Source organism: Oryctolagus cuniculus, chromosome 7 (genome assembly GCF_051225735.1).
Source record: "Oryctolagus cuniculus isolate XC-2025 breed Fujian yellow rabbit chromosome 7, ASM5122573v1, whole genome shotgun sequence".
NCBI lineage: Eukaryota > Metazoa > Chordata > Mammalia > Lagomorpha > Leporidae > Oryctolagus > Oryctolagus cuniculus.
In genome coordinates, this window is record NC_142873.1 from 61,625,028 (window position 1) to 61,651,282 (window position 26,255).

A 26,255-nucleotide genomic window follows, 5' to 3' on the forward strand; every position below is an offset into this window, starting at 1 on the left:
TTCTGCTCCCCACCCAGCTCCCTGTTAATGTGCCTGAGAAAGCAACAGAAAATGGTCCCGGTACTGGGGCCTCTGCCACCTCTGTGGTAGACCTGGATGGAGTTCTGGGCTCTTGGCTTCAGCCTGGGCTGGCCCTGGCCTTTGCAGCCATTTGGGGAGTGAACCAGCTGGTAGAAGATTGATCTCTCTGTCTCTCTCTCGTACTCTGCCTTTCAAATCAATAAATAAATGTTTTAAAAAATACAAGGGTGCCACCCCTAGGAGACCCCAGATTCCACGAGTGACAGGCCTAATGAAGAGAGAGAAAGAGTGGGAAAGAAAAGAAAAGCAGGCTTACGTTTGGCTCTTACAGAATTTGAGAGGCGCTTGGGTGACACTGGGATTTTATTACTGAAAATGACAATGCTGGTAGCTCCTGAGCTCCCCTGACTCCCTGTTGTGTTTCAGGAGCCCGAGGGGTGATCAGAAGTGTACACCTCTGCTGCCCCACCACACTCTGTCCCTTCCCCACACACATGATGCTGCTGAGTGTCTCTCTGCCTTCTTATTCTTTTCCCATCCCTCTGCCTGGACCTTGCCGTGGGCCTGTGTCCTCACTTTAAGCCTGGGCAGACAGAGCAGACTCCTTATCTGCACCGCCACCCTCTGCCTCGCCCTTCCCAACTCCCTTGGCGTCCCCCCTTTGCCTGTGACTGATGGCTGTGCCTCTGAGCTGGTGAATGAAAGATCTGTCCTATCAGGCTCCTGCCTTCCATCGTCTTATCACTGACACACCTCTGCCTTAAACACCCTGCCTTTGCTCCACATCTACATCCTTCCACACTTCCTGGGGAAGCTGGGCTTGTGTCCCTCAACCTCGATAAATCAGGATTAGGGAAACAGGCCAGTGCTGTGGTGCAGCAGGTAAAGCCACTGCCCGCGGTGCCAGCATCCCATATGAGCACCTGTTGAGTCCTGGCTGCTCCTCTTCTGATCCAGCTTCCTGCTAATGCACCTGGGAAAGCAGTGGAGGATGGCCCATGTCCGTGGGCCCCTGCACCCACGTGGGAGACCTGGAAGAAGTACCTGGCTCCTGGCTTAAGACTGGCCCAGCTCCAGCCATCGCGGCCATTTGGGGAGTGAACCAGTGAATGGAAGGTCTCCCACTCTGTTTCTCTCCTTCTCTCTCTGTAACTATGCCTTTCAAATAAAATAAACAAATATTTGAACAAACAATAAACCAATAAACAAAGGATTAGGGAGATCCTAATCATCCTCAGGGCCTGCCCAGTTAGAACTAATCGGTCCTCTGTTTCATTAGTAGCTGGCTTACACTGCCTTTCTAAAAAATTGAGTTAAGCATATATAATATTAGCCATTTTAGCCATTTTGAACCTCTTTACTACAGTACGTTTATCTATTTGAGGGACAGAAGATAAGGCTCCCATCTGCTGGTTCACTGGGGCCAGGCGAGGAACCAGGCACTCAGCAGGTCTTCCCAGTGGGTGACAGGGACCCAACTGCTGAGCCATCACCTCCTGCCTCCCAGGTGTGCATCAGCAGGAAACGAGAATGAGGAGCAGAGCTGGGACTCAGCCCCAGGCTCTGACATAGGACACAGGTGTCCCAGGCAGCATCATAACCGCCAGGCCAGAGACCCAGCCTGAACCTCTTTTAAAGCACTTTCATTCTGCTTTATACCCCAACTAGTTTCTCATATCTATTTCTCTCCCCCCCCCCAGCTTGCGATGTAACTGATATTTAAAAACTGTGTATATTTATGGTGTACAGTGTATTGTTTGATATATGTATATATTGTGTGATGGTGACTGCAGTCAAAGTAATTAACATATCTATAGGAGCTGGCATTTACCTAGCAGCGAAGATGCCCACATCCCACAGGGAGTGCCTGGATTGCCAGCGCAGCCTCCTGCCATTACAGACTCTGGAAGGCAGTGGAGATGGCTCACGTGACTGCCACCCCTCTGGGAGACCTGGATTACATTCCTAGCCCCTGGTTTTGACTCTGACCAGTGTGGGCATTTGAGTAGTGAACCAGATGATGAGAACTCTTTCTGCCTCCCAAATAAATAAATAAAACAAACGTAACTACCACCTCAGTTATCTTTATTAATGGCTCTGTCCTTTCAGCACATTTCAAGTGCATGACACAGCACCATGCACTGTAGTCACCATGGTGCATTGCTTTCCAGAAAGGTATCTGTCCTGTGTAACTGACACTTTGTTTCTTTTGGTCAACATCTTCCCCCACCCCCTGTTCCACCAGCCCCCAGCCTCTGGCAGTCCCTATGCTTCTGTTCCTTCAGCTTTTCTTGTGATATTTGTTCCTCTGTGCCCAGCTTACTTAGCACACTTAGTGTAATGTTCTCTGGGTTCAACTATGTTGTTGCAAATGGCAGGATCTCCTTTTTTAGGGCTGAATAATATTCCATTGTGTGTATATCACACATTTTCTTTTTTTTTTAAGATTTATATATTTAAAAGGAAGAAGTACAGAGAGGCAGAGAGAGAGAGTGAGGTCTTCCATCCGCTGGGTCACTCTCCAAGTGGCCGTAATGACTGGGGCTACGCCAATCTGAAGCCAGGAGCCAGGAGCTTCTTCCAGGTCTCCCATGTGGGTGCAGAGGCCCAAGGACTTGGGCCATCATCTGCTGCTTTCCCAGGCCATCACAGAGAGCTGGATCTGAAGTGGAGCAGCCAGGACTCGAACCAGCGCCCATATGGGATGCTGGCACTGCAGGCAGCGGCTTTACCTGCTACACCACGGCGCTGGCCCCACACACTCTCTTTATCCACTCATCCATCATTTGAGACTTAGAGCTGAGTCTGTATCCTGGTTGTGAATAATGCTGGAGTGACTAGTGGGTGCAGTATTTTCTCGACATTCTGATGGGTTGTATCCCCAGTAGGTGGAGTTGCTGGGAGTTCTATGTTTATTTTTTTCTAGGAAGCTCCATGCTGTTTGCAGCATGACTGCACCAATTTTCATTCCCACCAACAGGGCACAAGGGTTTCCTCTTCTCCACATTCTCACCTCTACTTGCTATCTTTGTCTTTTTGACCATAGCCTAATAGGTGTGAGGCAATATCTCACTCTGGTTTTTATTTCTATTTCCCTGATAATTAGTAATGTTGAGTTTTTTATTTACTCATCAGCTATTTGTATGTCTTTAGAAAAATGGTTATTTGGACCTTTTGCACATTTTTTAATTGTTTTATCTGCTTTCTTGTGATTGGGTTTGGATATTAATCCCTTATCAGTTATATGGTTTGCTATATTGTCTTCTATTCTGTAGTTTGTTTCTTCTTTCTTTTGATTGTTTCCCTTGCTTTGCAAAATCTTTTAGTTTGATGCAGTCCCTTTTGTCTTTGTTTACTTTTTGTTGCCTGTATTTTTGGAGTCATATTCAAAAGGCCACCACTGAAGAGAAGTGTTTTAGAGGTGGGTGTTGTGGCACAGTGGGTTAAGCCATCACTTGCGATACCTGAATCTTATGTCAGAGTGTTGGGGTTTGAGTTCTACCTCCACTTCCAGTCCAGCTTCCTGCTAATGTGCATCCCAAAAGGCAACAGATGATCGCTAAAGTACTTGGATCCCTGCTACCCACTTAAGAGACCCAGTTCCAGGCTCCCAGTTTTAGTCCGGCCCAGCCCTGGCTGTTGCAGGCATTTGGGAAGTGAGCCAACATATGGTAGATCCATATTCTCTCTCTCTGTCTCTCTCTCTGTCCCCCCCTCCCTCCCTCTCCCTCCCTCTTTCTCTCTCTCTCTCTCTCTCTCTCTCCATCTGCCTTTCAAATAAATCAATAAACATTTGATTGAAAGAAGGGGCAGCTTTTTACCTGAAGAAGCTTTTTATCTGTGTTTTCTTCTAGTAGCTTTACATTCCAAGACTTACATTTACATCGCTAATCCATTTTAAATTGGTTTTTGTTAGGAAATGAGGGCCCACATTCATTCTTCTGCGTATGGATATCCAGTTTTCCCAACGCCATTTATTAGAGAGGATGTCTTTTTCCCATGTGCATTCCTGGCACCTTGGTGGAAGATCAATAGACTATAAATTTATGAATTTCTAGGTTTTCTATTCTCTTCCCTTGGTCTGAGTTTCTGTCTTTATGCCAGTATAACACTGTTTTGATTACCATAGATTTTTGAAACCAGGCAAGGCAATGTGATACCTCCAGGTTTGTCCTTTTTGCTTTTGACTGTCTTGGTTATTTGGAATCTTTTTTATGGTTCTATATGAACTTAAGAATTTTTTAAATTTCTGTTTCAAAAAATGTCATTGAGGCTTTAATATGGATTGTGCTGAATCTGTAGATCATTTTGGGTAGTATGGCCCTTTTAATTATTGATTCTTCTAATCCATGAACACAGGATACCTTACCATTTATTTATGCTTTCAGTTTCTTTCATAAATGTTTCATAGTTTTCAGAATTTAAATCTTTCACCTTCTCAGTTAAATTTATTCCTAAGTAATTTTTCCTTTAGTTTTTAATTTTTGATGCTTTGTAAATGGAGTTTTCTTGATTTCTCTTTTGGATAGTTTGTTGTTATAGTGTATTTTTGTATATTAATTTTTATCCTGCAATTTGTCTGAATTTGCTTTTTGGTTTTAACAAGTTTTTCTCTATTGGAGCTTTTTAAAAATTTTTTTAACTTATTTTTTAAGCATATGCAAATTTATTTTTTTTTTCAAGGTACTGGTGGAGCTTAAACAGGTATTATGGTGCAGTCTTTAGGGATTTCTGCATCTGAGATCCTGTCATCCTGCAAACAGGCTCAGTCAGTCTCACAATCTTATTTCTCCTTGTGTGGTTTGGTTGAGTTGCCTTTTGCTTTTCTTACCTGATTTCTCTGGCTAGGACTTCTGGTACTACAGTGAATACAAGTATGAGAGTGGGCACCCTGGGCGGAGAGCCAGAGCTTTCAGCTGTTCCCCATTGAGTCTGATTGCTGATATTAGCAGTGGCTGTTTCAGCACATTCCTTCTGTGCCTAATTGGGTTTTTTTTATATTTATTTATTTATTTGAAAGGCAGAGTTAGAGAGTGAGAGACAGATAGATTTTCCATCTGCAGGTTCACTCCCCAAATGGCCACAATGGCTGGAGCTGGGCCTGTCTGAAGCCAGGAGCCAGGAGCCTCTTCTGGGTCTCTGGTGAGAGTGCAGGGGCCCAAGGACTTGGCTTTCCTCTGCCGTGTTCCCAGGCGCATTCGCAGGGAGCTAGATCAGAAGTGCAGCAGCTGGGACGTGAAGCAGTGCGCACGTGGGATACTGGTGCTGCAGGCAGTGACTTAACCTGCTGTGCCACAACACCGGCCCCCTTATTATTTATTTTTTTAAAAGATTTTATTTATTTTATTTGAGAGGTAGAGTTACAGACAGTGAGAGGGAGAGACAAAGAAAAAGGTCTTTCCTCTGTTGGTTCACTCTCCAAATGGCCGCAATGGCTGGAAGTGGGCCGATCTGAAGCCAGGAGTCAGGCACTTCTTCCCAGTCTCCCATGTGGGTGCAGGGGCCCAAGGACTGGGCCATCTTCCATGCTTTCCCAGGCCATAGCAGAGAGCTGGATTGGAAGAGCAGCTGGGACTAGAACTGGTACCCATACGGGATGCTGGCGCCACAGGCAGAAGATTAACCTGCTGTGCCACAGCACCAGCCCCAATATTTATTTATTTATTTTATCTCTCTTAGCATCACTTATTTTTTTTTTTAACTTTTTTATTATTTGACAGACAGTGTGAGAGACAGAGAGAAAGGTTTTCCTTTCCGTTGGTTCACCCCCCAAATGGCAGCTACAGCTGGTGCTGCGACAGTCTGAAGCCAGGAGCCAGGTGCTTCCTCCTGGTCTCCCATGTGGGTGCAGGGACCCAAGCACTTGGGCCATCCTCCACTGCCCTCCCAGGCCACAGCAGAGAGCTGAACTGGAAGAGGAGCAACCAGGACTAGAATCCGGTGCCCATATGGTTTGCTGGCGCCTCAGGTGGAGGATTAGCTCACCAAGTGAGCCGTGGTGCTGGCCCCACTTAAGTTGGTTTGTGGCTTTAATTTTTAGGAGGAATTTGAGAAGGATTGGTATTAAATCTTGAAAGAGTATTTGGGCAGCTGGCATTGTGCTGTAGTGGGTTAAGCTACCAGCTGTGATGTTGGCATCCCATATGGACACTGATTCAATTCCCAGCTGTTCCACATCTGACATCTTTGCCAATGTGCTTGGGAGAGCAGCAGAAGATAGCCCAGGTGCTTGGGCCCCTGTACCCACATGGGAGACCTGGAAGAAGCTCTTGGCTCCTGGCTTCGGCCTGGCCCAGTCTCAGCTGTTGTGGCCATCTGGGGAGTGAACCAGTAGATGGAAGATCTGTATCTCTACCTCTTTCCGAAACTCTGCCTTTCAAAGAAGTGAATAAAACTTAAAAAAAGAGAAGAAGAGAGGCTGGCATTGTATATCAGATTAAGCTGTCACCTGTGACACTGGCATCCCATATGGGCACAGATTCAAATCCTAGCTGCTCTACTTTTGATCCAACTCTCTGCTAAGGAAGAAGGCTGAAGTCCTTGGGTCCCTGCACCCAGGTGGGAGACCCAGATGAGGCTCCTGGGTTCTGGCTTCAGCCTGGCCCATCCCAGGCCGTTGCGGCCATTTGGGGAATGAACCAGAAGATGGAAGACTTCTCTCTCTGTTTCTCCCTCCCTCTCTCTCTGTAACTCTGCCCATCAAATAAATAAAAATAAATCCTTATTTTTTAAAAAAGAATATTTTGTAGAATTCACTAATGAATCTACCTGGGCCTAAGCTGTTCTTTGCTGGGAGGGTTTTTTCTTTTTTTTTTTTTTTAATATTTGTTTATTTTCATCAACTTATCAACTTGAATGGCAGAGTGACAGAGAAAAACAGATCTTCTTTTCGCCAGTTCACTCCCCTACCAAATGCCCACAATAGCCAAGACTGGACAAGGCCAAAGCCTGAAACCCAGAACTTTATCCAGGACTCCCACGTCGGCGGAGGGGTCCAAGCACCTGAGCTGCTGCCTCCCAGGGTGCATTAGCTGGAAGTCGGATCAGAAGTAGAGGAGCTAGGACTTGAACCAGACATTCTGATGTAGGAAATGGGCATCCCAAGTGCACACACATGCATATAGCAACATTATTCACAGTAACCAAAAGGTAGAAGCAACGCAGTTGTCCACCAACAGATGAGTGAGTAAATAAAATGTGGTGTATATATGAATATTAACCAGTCTTAAAAAGGAAAGAAGTTCTGACATATACTGTGGCATAGATGATCCTTGAGGACACTATGCTAAGTGAAGTAAGCCAGTCACACACACACACAAAACAAATATTGGGTGATTTCATTTATATGAGGTCCCATTTCCAAAGGCAGAAAGCAGAATGGGGATTGCCAGGGGCTGGGAGAAACAGTGGTCGGGGGTTGTTGCTTTATAGGTGATAGAGTTCCAGTGTTGCAAGATGAGAAAGCACTGGAGATTGGTTGCAAACAATGTGAATAGACTTAACACTACTGAACTGTTTACTTAGAAATAAGATGGTAAAGGACCAGCATTGTGGTGCAGTGGGTTAAGTTGCTGCCTGTGACGCCAGCATCCCATATGAGTGTCAATTGCAGTCCCTGCAGCTCCATTTCCAATCCACCTCCCTGCTAATGCCCCTTGGAAAGCAACGGAAGATGGCCCAAGGACTTGGGGCCCCTACTACCCACAGAGACCCAGATGGAGTTTGCAAACTGCTGGCTTTGACGTGGCCCAGCCCTGACCATTGTGGATTGTGGCCATCTGGGCCGTGAACCAGAAGATGAAAGACATCTGTCTGTCTCTCTCTAACCCTGCCTTCAAATAAAATAAATAAGACTTTTTTTTTTAAATGGTGAATTTTATGAAATGTGTATTTTACCACAATTAAAAAAGGATTATGCCACTGAGGTCTAGGTTGAGTTTAAAGTTTTCTTAGAGTGCTCTGTGAGATGAGTAAAGAAATTTTACCTTTGGTTTTAATCTAAGCTTTGGTTTCTTTTCACAGTGCAGCCTTCATATTCATGCTTCCTACAGCATTTCCCAGAAACTAAACGTGCCCATGGCCCCACTCTCGGAGCCTAATGCCGTAGGCATAGTCATCGCTCATGGTAAGGAGCCCTTCTGCTCAACAGGAGTAGCTGGGCACACAGACTAGGCATAGCCTTTGAACTCTTTAAGAAGACCCACCATGTATGGTTTTTACATTCTTTCAGTAGAATTTTGTGTGCTAGAACAACACTGTGGATTTTTCATAGACCCCCTTCAGAGTTGGCAACATGATTTTTCCCCTTCTCAAGTTTTCAGGGTCCTCTTTTTCTACCCTGAGAGGCTTGATAGGAAGTAATCAGAATAATTTTATTCAGAGTTATCCTTTCATCAGTAACTCCTTTCAGTTTCCTTGTGCTGATGAGACGGTGCCTTATGTTGCAGGTAGCGTGGGGGATGCCATCTCAGTGATGGTCCCAGATGTGTACATCTCAGATGATGGGGGTTACTCCTGGGCGAAGATGCTGGAAGGACCCCACTACTACACCATCCTGGACTCTGGAGGCATCATTGTGGCCATTGAGCACAGCAGCCACCCTATCAATGTGATTAAGTATGCATGAGCTCAGCTCCACACACACTCTGAATAGAGGGCAATTGTGGGAATGTTCTTCACTTGACATGGGGAGGCAGGGAGGGGGAGTCACAGACCTGATTCGCATTTTTGCATTCTCCATTACTGTAGGGGAGGTTCTCGAAGGGATTACATTTAGAGCAACTCAGATTAAAAGCATTGCTTTTTCCAGTGACTCCCTCTAGCTTACACATTTTGTCACTGTTTAAAAACATTCTTTCTCAACCCCCAAATATTACGCAAGTATCAAGCGTATCAACTCTGGGTTAGAAATGACTTCTTGAGTGTACAAGTTCTTATAAAATAACTTGAGTTTACTAATTTAAAAGCCATTCTTACCTGGGTCACTACCCTTTCCTCTTCCTTTGAAATGACTTTTATAGAAGTATTTACTCTGTACTCTGTTTGAATCCCCTTTCCCTGCCCTGTTAACTGTGGTACTAAAAATTAAAATAATTGTAAGCCCTCACTTCAAAAGGGTTTGTCTCTAGTTTGGGATCCAATAGCCAGAGCGGTTTCCTGTCATTCCCTGAACACAGTGATCATCTGCCATGGTCTTTCTCTGATTGTGCTTTTAGGTTCTCTACAGATGAAGGTCAATGCTGGCAAACCTACACGTTCACCACGGAGCCCATCTATTTCACCGGCCTGGCTTCGGAACCCGGGGCCAGGTCCATGAACATCAGCATTTGGGGTTTCACAGAGTCTTTCCTGACCCGCCAGTGGGTCTCCTACACCATCAATTTTAAGGATATCCTTGAAAGGAACTGTAAGTGCCTCTTTCAACCTTTTCTAACATAATCTTGTAAGCCTATTTCTCTCAATAATCAATTCAGTTTCATTTCTTTTAGCTGGAATAAGCAAATGCATACACAAGGGACTGAAGGATAATCAAGCAGTGGAATGGACCGGAAAAGCAGTTTCCTTCTTGGGACTAGCACTATCCAAGAGAAATACGAGGGCCAATAAGTAATTTCAATTATTCTGTCAGCTACATTATAAAAGTGAAAAGAATGGTGAAATCTTAATATAGATAATATATTATGATTTCAACATTCAAGCAATATTAAAAATGATTAGTAAGGCCAGCACCGCAGCTCACTAGGCTAATCCTCTGCCTGCGGCGCCAGCACCCCGGGGTCCTAGTCCCAGTTGGGGCAATGGATTCTGTTCCAGTTGTTCCTTTTCCCGTCCAACTCTCTGTGGTGGCCCGGGAAGGCAGTGGAGGATGGCCCAAGTCCTTGGACCCTGCACCCACTTGGGAGCCCAGGAGGAAGCACCTGGCTCCTGGCTTCGGATTGGCGCAATGCCAGCCGTAGTGGCCATTTTGGGGGTGAACCAACAGAAGGAAGACCTTTCTCTCTGTCTCTCTCTCACTGTCTATAACTCCCTCTATCTCTCTAAAAAAATGATTAGTGAGATTTTTTTCATTTTTTTTCTTCTAAGTGTTCAAAATCTGGTATATATTTAACACAGCAAACCTTACACCAGACCAGCCACGTGGGTCTAGTGCTACCCCTTATCACAGTAGGGCTTTTGCACTGTTAGAGCACTCTCTGTAACTTTTATGTGGCTTTTGTCCTGCTTGTAGGAATAGTATCTGAGTATTTGTCTAAAATGATTTCATAACATTTCAGGGTTTTTCACCTCTGATTAGGGAAATGTAGTGGGACTGTGAGGAGGAAATTTTAGAGGAAACTATTGCGAAAGAGCATCTAATTGTGTCATCTCAGTGTGCTGAAGTGAGGACGCTCTCATGCAGTTTTGGTCAGAACCTCAGTTGCAGGTGAGGCTGCAGAGTGGCCACTGGGCCGACAGGAAGCCCCGTCAGAGCTCTGTGACTTCAAACGAGATGTGCAAAGGGCTTCAGTGTTCACTGCACGGTATTCCCAGACTCCAGTGCCAGCAGTGCTGACAGTTAGAGAAATAGGAAAACCTGGAGAAAAAGTGATCTGTGTTCCACGTCGGCATAATACAGTCAAAGACTCAACGTCAGGACATCTTCACTGAAGATTGTTATGGGTCCATTTCCTCAAAGTGTTAATTCAGTGACTCCTGAGAAACACAGCTGTTGGTTTGGACCCTGTTTAATTATGATTTAATACCTGAGGGTCACTATCTCTAAATTCACTAATTAGGCTATAAAAGAACTGGCTTATGAGTCTTCCCCTCGGAGGGCAGTTCAATAGCTATCCCTAAAGTTAAAATCATTAAAAGATTTATTCTACCTGCCCTTCAAACAGGCTCTGTGCTGGTCTTCATATCCCAAAGGAGGAAAACCTAATCCACAGTCTTCAGGGCATAGCCTTTGAGTCATTTTTCCAGGCACAGAAGAGACAGTATACTAAGCCAGAAACTGTTGCCACCAGCAGTCTGCATTTGGGAGCCAGTTGGGTAGAGTTAGAAGTGTAGAAAGAGGTCGTTTTCCCTGTGTTTGAAGCAAACTCACACACGTGAAATTGAAACTGTGCTCTGTTAATTAGTCTCCTGTCCTAAACAAAGAGCCCCTGAGGCTGATGGGAAAGCATGTGGTTGCTGGCCAGGGACAGAGGTGCTCCAGGCATGCATCAGCCACCCCTCAGCCTGGAATGAGCTCTGGAGGGCCTCTTCCCAGCCTCCCTCCCGGAACAAACAAGGTCTCTGCGAATCCTCCAACTGTAGGGGAGGGGAGAGAGCCCCCTCTTGGCGTGAAGAGATGGCCACTGCTAGTTGACTCTAGACTTTTTGTCTGCACTTCCAAAATGAAGCAAGAAGCTGAGTCAGCCATTCCCTGTCTCCCTGTCCTTCTTTCTGTAGCCTGGCAGCTGCCTCCGTGGGTGGGTTCTGTGCGCATGGTTTCCTGAGCAGTCCGTCTGTCCTTTAGGTGAAGAGAAAGACTACACCGTATGGCTGGCGCACTCCACAGACCCCGGAGACCATGAAGATGGCTGCATTTTGGGATATAAAGAACAGTACCTTCGGCTACGCAAATCTTCCGTCTGTCAGAACGGTCGAGACTATGTTGTCGCCAAGCAGCCGTCCATCTGTCCCTGTTCCCTGGAGGACTTCCTCTGGTATTTGCATTCCCCAGACTTTTTTGTCAGCCCCTTTCCTATGCTGGAGGATGAAAGAGTTGTCGTAGGGCTAAAAAATATTGAAATCCACTCCCCAAGAGTGGAAAGCTGCTGCTTATCAAGAAAATTGAGGCACAGAGACAGGGAACCAAAGTTGTTAATTATTGGACAGATAATCATATTGCACAGGTAATTACTGGGCAGAACCAGCAACAAACTACAGAAATCCTGACTTGGCAACTGTGGGAAGAGACAAGCAGTATAAGAAGGAAGCCAGTAAAATAAAGCATCTCTAGAAAGCAACAGAACAAGCACCAAGGAAAGCGGTACAGGAGAGAGGACACTGGACTGTAGGGCGTAGCCTGGCAGCTTGATTTCAGCAGGCAGGACACTGGGGTCTGGACCCTATGCAAGACTGAAGGCAGAGATGGCGGTCTGGTCTTGAGACTAGAGGTAGCATCGGTAGTCTTGGTCTCTGTGTCCCATCAAGGTTTAAGGGCTGTCAAGATGGGCGCCCTGGAGTTCAGGATCATCAGCCTTAAGGATTAGTTACTTGGTTGGCAGAGAGTTAGTCAATTATATAAAGGCAAAGGAACTCCTGTGTGGCTTAAATGAGGTAATGTTAGGGCAAGTAAGAGGAACTGCTTCACATCACATGTAATAATCCTTTGGAACTTGTTACCTGCAGAAGACATGGACAGGATCCTAAAGGAGTTGGACAAGGAAGGCAGGCCCTCCCTCAGTTTTTATAAAGATATATTTATCTATTTGAAAGGCAGAATTACACAGAGAGAGAGGTCTTCCATCCACTGGTTCACTCCCCAGGCTAAAACCATCAGGGTTAAGCCAGGCTGAAGCCAGGAGCTCATCTGGGTGTTCCACATGGTTGCAGGGACTCAGCACTTGGGCCATCTTCTGCTGCTTTTCCCAGGCCATTAGCAGATGGGAAGTAGAGCAGCCGGGACATGAACCAGTGCCCATATGAATGCTGGCATTGCAGGCTGTGGCTTTACCCACTACAGTCCCATCCTGTCTCACTGTATTCTCTCCAGACGCAGGTGGCAGCAGAATACGTGTGTGGGTGAAACAGGTCTGATCTGATGTGCCTCCTGCATGGCTCACATCTGTGTGGAATCATCAAGGGTCCTCCCTTCTCTAGGGAAAAGCACCACACAGATCATGGCTGGCGTTCTGGCCAGGCTAGCGGTCGTCGATGAATCGGTGACGCTCCCAAGGCTGTGCACTACCTCAGCTTTGCTCTTCTCCAAACACATGGCGCTCCTTCAGAGCTCCACACCCGCATGGGATGGCTCCTCTGCCTGGAGAGTCTCCCACATCCCTCCCGCACTCCCCCGCGCCTGGGGGACTCCTCCGCAGCCTTTGCTTTCCTGCCTAGCTCTGACATCACCACGGTAAACCTCTAGTCTTGCCTCATCTAGACTCCCACAGCAGCCCTGCTGCGCCAGTTTACTTACTGCACTCCATGATTGTTTCTAAGTTTCGTTCCACCATGAAGTCCCAAGCCCCTTGAGAGCATAGTAGACTCACAGTCGATAAGAATATAGCGGCAGTGGAGCAGCTAACATTCATTGAGCCCCAACTCTCAGGACTTGGCACCACCCTTAGCAGTTCATACTTAACCCAATCACAAAGAGGTTATGACGAACTTGCCCACAAGAAGTGGTAGGGGTAGGGTGTGCAGCTGGCATTTCAGCTCCAGGCCTGTGACCTGCCACGGGTGGCTCTTCAGGAGTGAGAAGGGCACTTTATCTGAAAGTTGGGGTTGACATCTAAAATGCTTTCCTGAACTCCCCCGTGCCATTGGAGGGGTAGTGTCTTCTGCATCTTTTGTTCTCCCTACCCTCTCTAAGTGCTCTTCAGAAAACCTTGGAGTACATGCAACCTCTGTGCATTCCCCAAATACTGAGTACCAGCTGCGCACAGAAATGCAAAGTGGTAGTGGGAAGTTTGTTAGACTCTCCTGGTGAGATGTTCATAATTATGTTACAAAACAGAAGGTGGTAGATGCCATGGGATTGAAAGGAGGCAGAGGAAATTCTGTCTAGAGAAGAAAGGAGATGGGTCAACGAAGCTTTCATTGAGGAGGTGACATTTGGTAGGATTTGACCTCGCACACCTAGGAACAAAGCAGGTCACTGAAGCCAGCAGCTTGCCGTGAGCAGACACTCGATGGCATGGACAAGGGAGGACAGGTGTCCTGGAAGACAGGTGTGGGGGGGGGGTTGTCACAGTTACTTTGATAGGAGGGGACCAGTGTTATCACACAGCAGGATAATCTGGTGCCTGCAGCACCAGCATACCATATTGGCGTGCCAGTTTGCGTTCTGGTTGCTCCATTTCGAATCCAGCTCCCTGCAAATGAGCCTGAGAAGGCAGAAGATGGCCCAGGTACTTGGCCCCTGCCACACCCACACATGTGGGAGTCCAGGATGGTGTTCCTGGCTTCTGGCCTTAGCCTGGCCTGGACCTGACTGTTGGAGGCATCTGGGGAATGAACCAGCAGATGGAAGATACCTATTTCTGTGTCTCCTTCTCTCTCACTCCACCTTTCAAATAAATAAATCTTAGAGAAAAAAAAAAAAAAGAGTAAGGAGGGCCCAGATGGAGGGTGCTCAGGCTGAATTTCCACTCAGATGGTGAGAAAGAAGGTGCTGTCCTAAATACACAAGGAAGGGCTGGCACAGAGGATAAAACCTGATGTGTTTTGAACATTTCATTCCTTTGCAGTTCTGTTAGCATATGTCAGTGTTGATAACCAGCAGATAATTAGAAATGTAAGATTCAAGTTCAGGAGAGAAGTAAAAGCTGACTGTTATGGTTGTAACCAGAAGTAGCTGTGGTCACTAAGGGAGAGAACATAGAGAACACATCAGAGAATGGATTCTAGAATGCTGAAAGACATTTGTATTTATGGGTCAGGGAAAAGAAGAGCAGGCAGCAGCCACAGACACAGGTGAGTGCGGCTTTACCAATGACAAGGTGGGCACGGGCTCAATAGTGGTCAGATGCCGCAGGACAGGTGGTCGAGGTGGAGGAGACCAGGGAGGGCTCTGCTGAGTTTGATGGCTGTGAGCTCTGGGGGCTTCAGACATCAAGGTTAAGGGGTAGGGGGATGGTGTTGAGGCCTAAATGCATGGAATAAAAAATAAATGAGCAAAATAGAACAAGCAAAAAATATTCTTTTAAGAAATTTGGCTAGTGGGCGGGGAGGGGCATACAGAAGTAATTTCTAGAGTAGAAACACATGTAGAAATCATTCCCACTCTCCACTGAGTGGGAGAGATTGCTCCTGCCCTGTCAGACTTTTCGGGGAGTACAGGCCCAGGACGGGTAGAAGAGCGGGACCAAGTATGCTCATGTGGAAAGTCAGCCAGGCGTAATTTCTGTGTGGAAAACAGGGAAAGGAAAGCAGCTGTGTGGTATTATGGACAGATGGGTAGAATGAAGGGCAGAAGAGGATGTTTACATTGGAGGCAAAGATCAGCTAAGAAGCTAGAAGGGACAGAGGGGAAAAGATGGAGAGTGAGAGACGCCAAGTGCAATGTAACAATGGTATTAGGAGGCAAAGGAATTGATGTGGGGCTGAGTGCCTAAATTTTCACTCCAGGTTCTTGCCCCTCACCGAGATAAGAATTCTAAGTGGAGGCATAGTAACATAACAAGTAAGAAAAGGATTTATTTAAGGTGAGAGAGAAAACACACATTCATCTGTGAGTGTGAGCTGCTCTACATGGAGAAACACGTCATGAGTGGGCCAGAGGGGTGCCATGGAAGAGAGAAAAGAGAACGGTACCTCCAACCAGTCCTTGGTGGAAAGGGACCTCTCCCCCATTCTCAGCCTCTTTTATGAGGTAGGGGGTAGTAATTGGATAAACAGATGGAGTGGAGTCTTAGCATGTGTCCTGTTCCTGGATGAGACAGGTGCATCCTGGGAAGGTGGGCATATCAAGCTGACAGAGATAAGGTTATGTTGCAGGGTTGCAAGAATTCCAGCTCGCCCAGACTTGACTAGCTGCCTAGTTAACACCACATCAAAAGGAATGCACAGCTGGTTAAGCTGCTACTTGCAACACAGGCATCCCTTATAGAGTGTTGATTTTCATCCCAGCTGCTCCACTTCAGATCAAGCTCCCTGCTAATGCTCCTGGGAGTGGACGTGGAAAATGGCCCAAGTGTTTGGGTCCCTGCCACATACATGGGAGACCTGGATGGAGTTCCTGACTCCAGCTGGGGGCCTTTGTGGCCATCTGGGGAGTTAACCAGTAGATAGATGGAAGCTGTCTCTGTCACTCTGCCTTTCAAATAAATAAACAGATCTTTTAAAAAATGAGTTGGCAAGTGTCCCTAGTTTAGATCTGTTGCTTATGTCACTGTTTCTCTGGCCTCTACTTTTTCTTCGTTGTGAGACCCTACTCCACTGCAGGCTACTGCCCATCCCCTCCCAATGCCTGCTCCGCAGTTCCCAGCCTTGGAGCTCCGACTGGTGCTGAGTCTACCAGGCCTGATCCGTAAGCTCTCTTCTCCTCACAGTAAAGCTCTGTCCCTTCCTGCTTACCTAAGGGGACCTGCTGCAGAGAGATCACAGGTCTTCCTGAGCTGGAATCTTAACCATCCATTGCCCCAGTCTCGTCTCCCAGCAACTTTGAAAGATACCTTTATTTGCTGACTCTTGCAGTGATTTTGGATACTTCCGTCCGGAAAATGACTCCAAGTGTGTGGAACAGCCAGAACTGAAGGGCCATGACCTAGAGTTTTGTCTGTATGGAAGAGAAGAGCACCTGACAACAAACGGGTAAGATGGCTTTGTCTCCCTCATTGCAACAAACTGTCCTCATACAGAGTGAAAGCTGATTCTCTCCACACACACACACACACACACACACAGGGGCCAGCCGTGTTTTAGATGTTGGAAAGTGCTGTTTGTCTCATAGAACTTTCTGTAACGATGGAAATGTTCTGTCACCTACTGTGTCCAAGTGGTAGCTACTAGCCACATGGACCATTGACACTTGTGCAACTGCGGAACTGAGGCTTTCTGCTAATCCATTTTAACAACCACCACTGGGACAGGGCGGTGTCAGAGGAGCCTCATTTCCTCCATGCTCTGGTAAATTCTCCTCCTCTCCCATTTTTGTAACTCTGATTAGTGAGCATTCCTTGGGATACAGTTCTTGTCACAGTCTCTCAAGGTGGGAGGGGCAGGTGTGTCATTGACAGCAAGAGATAGAGATGCCTGAGTCTGCCCAAGGCCTGGAGTCACAGAAACTATCCCCCAGAACATCCCTGCGCCTCCCCCCACCAGGCCTAGGAGATGGCGTAGGAAGAGAAGCTTTTCTGCAGCTTCTCGAATCTTGCATGTAGGAAATAGGCGAGAGCCCAGGAATACATCCTTGCCTTCTGTTAACACATCCTCTCTGCCTTTTAGGTACCGGAAAATTCCAGGAGACAGATGCCAAGGGGGGGTGAATCCAGCTCGAGAAGTAAAAGACTTGAAAAAGAAATGCACAAGCAACTTCCTGAGTCCAGAAAAGCAGGTATGTTATAAGAGACCTACTTTCTTAGGTTCAAGTGAAATTTTGTGTTCTGCCTAGAAGAACCAGTTATAGCCCCAAGAATTTGGTCACTGACACGAAGTGGCCAGACTACTTCTGGGCTTCCCTTTGTGTGGGAAACTGTTAGGATGCAGGCTAGGTCACATAACCCGATAATAAGTTCATCCTACTGAAAAGCCTTTTCTGCCAGGGGAAATCGTGGTATTCTATAAAGTTGTAAAAGTCTTAGAAGCATAGGGTGGAAGTGACTGAGGCTGAGACATTAGAGAAGGGCTCAAGAAGGTGAGCTGCAAAGAGCTGTGGCCTGGAGTATTGCACGTGCAGAAGAGAAGAGCCCCGGGCGACAGGCAGTGAGTTCCTGTGCTGAGTCACTCTGTATTCACAGTGAAAGACAACTATGCTAATAATGGGCTGGTGGAGATCTGCGGCACTCAGCTGTCTGGCTGGGATCTGGAGAACCAGTAAAGAGGAAACCTCTTGACAAAGCAGCGCCAGACCAGCAGTCTGACCGGGGTGATGTCTGTGGGCCCTGCTTCCTACTCTGTGACACAAGAGGTGGAGCTGGACAGTGACCGCTGAGGGACTGACAAAGGGTGGGATTGAAAAGGCAAGGGGAGAAGTGTATGGGTGTGTGTATTTGTAAGGGGCCAGTTCCTCCTGCTCTGCACCCTGCCCTGGACTCCTGGTGGCTGTTCTCAGAGTGTTTGTGTGTGTGATTGCACAGGACTCTCGCCCACAGGGACACAGCTTGTCCCAGAATCCAGCTCCGCCTCCTCTTGGATACACTGAAAACACACACTTCCTATCTCCCACCCAGAAGCAGGTAGGTCACACACAAACAATGATACAATAAGGACTATTTGTAAAAGAATACTAAAAATTGAGCAAAAAATAAATAAATCTTAGAGTCCACAATAGCCTGCCTGCTATAGCACTGACATAACTTCTTCCCAGATGATGGGCATGTTCTAGCTTCATTCAGCCCACTATTATCATAGTCTCCCTTTCCTTCTCCATCCTGAAGCTCCAAGACTTGCAGACAGAGGTAGTGTGGAACACTCACAACTGCCATATTTGATCCAGCAGTTGCCAAGCTTCTAGTGCAACTGACATTGAAGTCACTGAGTTTGCAGCTTCAAGGCAGGTGGATCTCACGTTACCCTCTGCCGGCTGTGATGTTCTCCTGGTTACATTGAGATGGTTCGTTTTGGGGTCTGTAGATCACTCACAGATAAGTGAGGGGAACGAGCAACCACTTCGAATGGAGTCCTAGAATATGCATGCCTACAAGCTTTTGTCTTTGTGTTTTGATTATCAAGAATTCCAAGTCAAATTCTGTTCCAATTATCCTGGCCATTGTGGGATTGATGCTGGTCACAGTCGTGGCAGGAGTGCTCATTGTGAAGAAATATGTCTGTGGAGGAAGGTAAGGAATGTGAAAGTCAGAGGTACTGAGTTCAAACCAGAAAGTCAGCTCTCAGCAATGCTAACTCCGTGTCTGATGTGATCATCCAGAAAAATCAAGCCCAGATCGTCATATCTTATATTTTCCTTATGTCAACTATGATGTGTCCTTCCTATGTTATTCATTTCCTGAGTGTATAAAACTGGAACAATCCAGGAAGTGCATATTTAGTCCAGTAATTAAGGTACCCATGTCCCACACAGGAATGCTTGGGTTTGATTCCCAGCTCCAGCTCCTGACTCGAGCTTCCCACCAGTGCAGACCCTAGGAGGCAATGGTGATAGCTTGAGTAATTGGATTCTTACCTCTCACACAGGAGACCAGAATCATGTTCCCAGTTGGGGTGCTGAGGGGGTGGAGTGGGCTGTTTCCCTCTGCTTTTAAAATGCAAAAACAAAAACCTGGGAAAACTCGCAGTCCTGTGAGAAATGTGCCCCTCCTAAGCTTATGAGCATTAACAGGAGTTTCCGTTCATAGGTTCCTGGTACATCGATACTCTGTGCTACAGCAGCATGCAGAAGCCAATGGTGTGGATGGGGTGGATGCCTTGGACACAGCCTCACATGCTAATAAAAGTGGTTATCATGATGACTCAGATGAGGTGAGATTGACCTCTCCTTGCGGGGTAATCCCCCAAAAAATGATCTTCTCCTACTCATGGTCAAGATGCAGCTGGGGCAAAGGAGGGTATTTTTTTAAATTTGTTTGTTTATGTGAGAAGCAGAATTGCAGACAGAGAGAGGGAGAGACAGAAAGAGGTCTTCCATCCAGTGGTTCACTCCTCAAATAGCCGCAGCAGCTGGAGTTGGGCCTGTCCAAAGCCAGGAGCCAGGAGCTTCTTCTGGATCTCCCATGTGGGTGCAGGCACTCCAGCATTTGGGCCATCTTCTGCTTTCCCAGGCCATCAGCAGGGAGCTTGATCACAAGTGGAGCAGCCAGGACTCAAACCAGTGCCCACATGGGATGCCAGTGCCGCAGGTGGAGGCTTAACCCACGAGGCCATGGTGCCAGCCCATGGAGCAGGATATTGAGCTCAAAGCAGCTTTTCTTTTAAGTTAATTTATTTATTTGAGAGATAGAATTACAGAGAGAGGGAGAGACGGAGAGGTCTTCCATCTGCTGGTTCACTCCCCAGATGGCCACAACAGCCAGTGCTTGGGCCAATCTGAAGCCAGGAGCCAGGAGCCAGGAGCCTCTTCCAGGTCTCTCACACAGATACAGGAGCCCAAGCACTTGGGCCATCTTCTACTGCTTTCCCAGGCCATAGCAGAGAGCTGGATTGGAAGAGGAGGAGCCCATATGGGATGCCAGCACTGCGGGTGGTGGCTTTATCCACTACATCACAGCGTTGGCTCCTCAAAGCAGCAATTTGATGACAAGATTCAGCAAGGCCAGAAACTAGATGGTGGGTTTCAAAATAGGACTTCTTTTAGCTTGTCCGTGATCTGGACTGTGTGTTTCTTTTTCAGGACCTCCTGGAATAGCTTCTCCAGGGAGCTGGGCCGAAAGTGGATGGTGGAACCACAGTACCTCCTGCACCCCTGTGGCTCCAACTTGGAGGAATAAATTTCCCATTGCAAGGGACCCAGCTCTGTTTCTGCTGCTTCCATGAAAGCCAAAAGGACCGACACTAAACAAATGCAGGGTGGGGGTGGGGAACCCTAAACACTCTAAGAGTGAATTGGCTCTGAAAAGGGGAAAACATTTAAATTCTTTGACTTTTCACTTCAAGTTCTGTCATTTGTAAAGTATGGGTTTTGGGTTTTGTTCTCTTGTGGGGTTTTTTGTTTATTTGTTTGCCTGTTTGTTTTTAAGGGAAATGAAATGGAATTTGAAGGGACCGATTAACCCCACTCTTGTGTATTCTGCGTGGCACCTACCCCAGGGCATCTGCCAATTCTGCCATCAACTCTTAAAATGTATGTGGTGCTGACCCAGGTGCTGCTGGTGACACGAAGCAGCTACAGTGATGAAAACAAGGGCTGCGGTGCCTAGCACTGGGGAGAGCCCCACTCCAAGAACACTGCACACCAGCTCTTCACACAGATCCATGCTGCTGCTTTCTCTTCCCCCAGGGACCACAGGCCACAGTGATTTTTTCTTTTCCCCTGTTTAATTAGGCAATACCCTTGTTAACTGCCCTTTGGCAACTAACTTAACCATGTGCTTCCAAGACACTAAATCAGGAAAACTTACAGGGCAATATTTTTAACTTGGGGCAGGAAGAGGGGAGCAGCAGAGAACTGACGAGATTTAGCACCTATTAAAAGAGAATTCTTGTGTCCTCTGAGATCTTTCAGGCTGTGCTTTGTGTGTGTGCCAGTGGACTTGCTCAAGGACAGGGTACAGGCTTGCCTGGAGGTCTACCCAGGCTGGACGTTCTCAGCAGAGTTGATTGTTGAGTGCACAGTGCAGCCCCAAAGATTGAATTGCAGTCTTCCATTTCTCTTCTTGCCTGTTGTGTTGGCTCATTGTTGAATCATTGCAGTGGCTGCTTCTCTGCTTCCTTTTGGATTGCTGTTGAACGTGGAGCCAGGACTTTAGATATTTTCAGATTTACAGACTTTTTCTAAAAAAAAATAAATAAAAATTTTATTACCAGGCTCTCCTTCTCGCCCCTTTTCCCTCAGCTTTGCCAAGTTATTTGTTGGCACAAGACTTTTGGCTGAAAACACACTTCCAGGCTAGAAGATGCTTTGTGTGATACATTAGATTTGTATTTTCAATTTAAGGAAATTTTCCATTTGACATTTCTTCAAATTAAATGTTATAGAAGGCAGTTGGGTAGATCTGGGGGTGGCCATATAGTAGAAAGCTGAAATATCTGTTGTGATACAGCTTGAATATTTGCTATACAGGAATATAGCATGGTAAGTTTTCAGTCTTAATGTACCTACTGTGCTGGTCACAGTTTCTCCCAATAATGAGGATTGGGACATTCTTTGGTAGATATTACTTTGCTGCTAGTTAATTTTGTGGCTAGAAAGTCAGTAAAAAGTAAATGTGCCAAATTAACTTATGTCAGAATGCGTGAGCAGATGGTTGAGTTCTTTCCTCCCCAGAATGGATGAACAGCATCAGGGATGTGGGGGAGGGAGCAGAATGAGAATTTGAAAGACAGAAATGCAGTAAAATGCAATGAGTCAGGGAGCTCCAGTTAGAAAGTACAATTAGGGCAGCTTTTGTGAAGAGAAAGAGTATTTGTTAGGGCTAGAGCACACTAGATTTTTAGCTCATTCACTTTGCAAACTTTTAAAATTAGTTCCAAAGATGTGCCAGCTCACAAATCATCACAATGTGGTCAGCCTTTGTCCCACACTCACTTCTTGCCCGAACTGAATTTGATGCCCAGAAAAGACCTGTTAATGCACACCTTTTCCCCCAGCACACACCCACTGTGAGTAGAAGTGCTGGCGTGGTCATCCGCTTGGTAGTGCTAAGATCTAGGAAAGAATGTTCTTCTTTGCTTATGATGGTATCTGGCACTTCCGTGGAACTTGGCAATTTTCAGAGCACTTTCACTTGAATTACGTCATTTGAACCCCACAGCGTTCTTGTGAAGGAGCCAAAATTGAGAAAACCATGCAAGGCCCCTGTTGTCAAGAGCGGTGCCAGACTCTTGACATCTGTACACTAGCTGGGCACTCAGAGCCAGAGCTGCTCTCTGAGAGATGGTGTGCCACTCTGTAGGGCAGGGGTTGGTGGCACATCAGTCAGAGCGCCAGTTAGCACCTTTTTGCCGCCTGGGTAAGTAGAATGTTTTATTCTCTTTTTCATGGCTGAAAGGGTGTAGGAACCACCCTCTGCTCCTCGTGGAGGGTTGCTGTGAAGAGTGCAGGTGTGTGGTCCCTTCCCCAGCCCTGTTTCCACACGGGCTGGTTGGCTTTGCTGGTACAACCCCCAGCAAGCTGAGCTCAGTCCCTGTATGGCCAGTGGACTTCCTGTAGAACCCTGAATCACTCACAAATGTAGGCCTTCAGCCAGAGTAAAGCAGCCTATGTTTGAGACAACTTCTGAAAAAAGCTTCCTAATTTGTTCTGCTCAGAGCAGGAGAGTTAGTTATCCTTGAAGATACAACATAGCCTATCATTGTGTAAACTCCCAGGCTTGCTGGTAGCAAAGAGATTACTTCTGCAGATTTTGACAGTGGAATTTGGCATGTAAGATAGAGGTTGGATATATCAGACTGTCCAAAGTGGTCTGGGCTGTTAAGTCCAGTGGAGAACACTCACCCTTCCTGCTCTGGACTGAAGGCAGCTTTGAGTTTTTTAGTGAGACCAGAGACTAGGGATGGATACAGCTTTGCTGTTGATTGAATGGAAACACTGTTTAGAAGAGTAAAGACCTTTGGAGCGCTATGGCAGTTCCGGGATGAGATCAGGAGATTCAATAGATTAGCTGGAACTGAAACTTGGAGTCTCCCACTTGCCTCTGAAGAGGCCTTTCCAGTGTGTATCTCTCTCTCTCTTAGATTTGCCTCTGGTGCCCTACATGCCCATACTAGCCTTTCATCCCAACAGATTAGCAGTGTGCTGGCCACCTCCACCTCCTCCAATGAGCCTGTGAACCGTAGCTGTTTTCCCACAGCCTTTGTCACCATACCAGGATGCAGGGAGGAGCACAGAGCCATCCACATCTGCCCCAGGGTGACAGAGCTGGCCTGGCTTCAGTCATTTATCTACTATCCAGGCACAGAGAGTCTCTCCTTTTAGGAGAGCTCTGAAGAGTCCTACCCCTACACAAATGGCCTAGTTCCTCTTCCAGTTGTCAGCAGGGCCCGATTACTCTCATTTTAAGCCAGGATATTTGGAATTGCTAGAATAGGATGGGAGCCAGCTTTTCAACTTTGCTACCACCTTCCCTTATTCAGGAAAGTGAATATGGACTTAAATGTCCTTTGAACAAAACCAAAGCTTAAGATTTGCCATGTGGTGGAGTGACAGGGAGGGCTAGCATCAGCAGGTGCCAGACTTTCTGTTCTACCTGCCAGCAATGTGCCCAGCTCAGGCCGCTCTGGGAACACCAACCTGCCCTAGCAGAGCCCAGCCTTGTCCTCCTGAAGGAGAACTGAATTAGCAGGATCGTGTTGATTTCTTGGTTACGTTGCATTACAACTTGATTATAAACTTTAATTTGAAGTTGTCTTCAACAACTTGCTGTGTGCAGTTTTTTCATGTTAGTACATTTTTAAGAGTCCTTGTTTATATAGGATAACAAACTAATCTGTACCTTTATATATATGTACATATATACATGTATAAACTGTATAGTGTACATGTTAATGACTTGTTGATATGCCCCAGTCCCCATCCTCCGCATGCCCTCAGTGGTGGTCGGTTGACTTGATGTTCCCTGATGATCCTGCCCACCTCTCCTCTGGTTGGACCTCTGGGGAGGAGGTGGTACTTCCCTTTTCCTCGTGCACAGAAATGCTCAGGGTCCCCATGTGCCTGTGTTCCGCCCTCACTCATCTCTTATCCCTTTTCTGAGCATGTGGTTCCCCCACCGCCTCTGCAAGCTGTGGACAGCTGCCTTCCTAGGAGAGTGTGAAGCAGTATTAAGATCACTACTGCATGTGCACTAAAAACTCAAGTTTTCTGTACCCATGGGACAGAAAACTGCATGTGAGGTGGAATAATCAAGTTTCAATGATCCATGTCAGTTACACAGCAAAGCCAGACCCCATACTAAAATTCCACAAAATGGAAATAAAACTCAAATTTCTTTAGCATTGTATAAATAAATCTGGATATGTTTAACTTTGTACTGGCGATTTTCTGTATATTTGCAATATTTGGGTTAGAAATAAAACGGATCAGACTTTGTTACCTGACCTAGTGAGATGACTACACTACAGTTTGTTAATATGATAGCTGTTTCCAGTTTTCTAACTTCAGAAATCAAAGTATACAGAATAAGCTAAAGGACCAGGACTGTGTGTTTATAGTAAAAAAGGTATTAGATAAATTATGGGGAAAACAATTCCCAAAAAAAGGTGAATTGTTTTGCCCAGAAATTATCTGATTTTTTTTTATTCTTCATTTTCTTGTTCTTTAAGCTCATAAAGATTTACCTCCAGGGTTCGTTGTTGTGGTATGATGATTAAGCCACTGCTTAAAAGGCCCACATCCATACTGGAGCGCCACTTCAAGTCCCAGCTGCTCTGCTTCCCATCCAGCTTCCCGATAAGGCATCCTGGGAGGAGGGGGATGATGGTTTGAGTGCTCCTGCCACCCATATGGGAGACCCAGATGGAGTTCCAGGATCCTGGCTTTGGCCTGGCCTAGGCTAGCTGTTGTGAGCGTTTGGGGAGGGAACCAGCAGATGGAAGATAGCTCTCTGTCTTCTGTCTGTCTCTCTGTTACTCTGCCTTTCAAGTAAGTAATTACTTGAAAAAATTTTTAAAGGTCTACTTCCCATAGATGTTTGTGAGACCAGATTTCTTCTTGTTACTCTGGGAAAGTCTAGCAGACCACCCCACCCCACACACCTTTTCAGGTTTTAGTTGCTGCGCTCTTCCTTCTGAACACAGCAACTCTCCTGAGCTCAACGTTCCCAGGGCCGAGTTTGAGAAAGGCCAACACTGTGGAGTTCAGCCTTGGGCCCGGTCCTCTCCACTTCTCTTGCTGCTCCTACTCATAGGCTTTCCTCATCCATTTCATTCAGGGACCTTCCAAGAGTTACAGCTTTTCTGTTTTCCAAAATAGTTTTTTTAAGAGAAGTTCCTGCCCACCTGCCTTGAGTCTTTGGCCATCCCACCCCGCCATCCTAGGGTACTATTTTCATTTCATTCCTTGGCATCTGACCTGAAGAAGCCCTTGTAACTGAAGAGGCCATCCTCTGCGGCAGAGCTCCCATCCCAGGAAATCAGCTCAGGCATTTGCTTCATTTTAAGGAATTCTACCTAACAGTGTCCTCTGAGTTCCTGCACCAGAGCCACTAGGTTGCCTTTTAAAAGGTAAATTTCTAAATCTTACCCTAGACCTGCTGAATTAGGTATTCTGAGGGGCAGACCCTGGGAATGTCATTTTAAATTTACTTCTTTTAATCTTCCTTGCAACAAAAGGCTAAGACTAAACACCTGGGCCAATTTTCTCAGCAAAACCTGTAAAAATAGAGTATGTGAGTATAAAACAGGGTACCCTGGTTTGGGGACTATACATTTAGGGACTTTGGGTGGGTCAAACATGATAAATAAGCCAGAGAGACCTTCAAACTAGCTCTGACATGGCACAAGGCCAGCCTGCTACCGACCAAACCACTACCAAAGTTAACTCTAGTCACCATCTTATGGCCATGCTGGCCCCTGGACAGTCAGGTCTCTGAGCTCAAATACATTTGCAAACTGTCCAAGACCTCAGCACCTACACAAATTCCAAAGAGGCCGGGCTTCTATTAGCCAAAGAGATTAACAAGGACTACTATATTGGGAGCTAAAATGAATAAGGAACCTATTCATCAACTTTACTGATTTATTTTTTTCATTAAAAAAAAATTCCGGGGGTA

At 46.4% G+C, this 26,255-nt stretch overlaps 1 protein-coding gene across 12 annotated transcripts in view; it reads left to right on the forward strand.

The window, feature by feature from the left end:
* SORT1 (sortilin 1) overlaps positions 1-24,513 on the forward strand; it is an 85,703-nt gene extending 61,190 nt beyond the window's left edge. For 4 of the 12 annotated variants that reach the window (XM_089300209.1, XM_051856186.3, XM_051856187.3 and 1 more), the window contains 10 exons: positions 8,044-8,146; positions 8,469-8,637; positions 9,237-9,427; positions 11,522-11,711; positions 16,408-16,524; positions 17,158-17,266; positions 18,009-18,107; positions 18,604-18,710; positions 19,227-19,350; positions 20,219-24,513. In XM_089300209.1, coding sequence (XP_089156335.1) covers positions 8,044-8,146; positions 8,469-8,637; positions 9,237-9,427; positions 11,522-11,711; positions 16,408-16,524; positions 17,158-17,266; positions 18,009-18,107; positions 18,604-18,710; positions 19,227-19,350; positions 20,219-20,233 — 1,224 coding nt within the window. In that variant the 3' untranslated portion in view covers positions 20,234-24,513. Of the gene's footprint in view, positions 1-1,838; positions 2,081-8,043; positions 8,147-8,468; positions 8,638-9,236; positions 9,428-11,521; positions 11,712-16,407; positions 16,525-17,157; positions 17,267-18,008; positions 18,108-18,603; positions 18,711-19,226; positions 19,351-20,218 lie in introns of those variants that run through there. The other 8 variants (XM_089300208.1, XM_051856189.3, XM_051856190.3 and 5 more) reach the window with 3 other exon arrangements.
* The last annotated feature ends 1,742 nt before the right edge of the window (positions 24,514-26,255 follow it).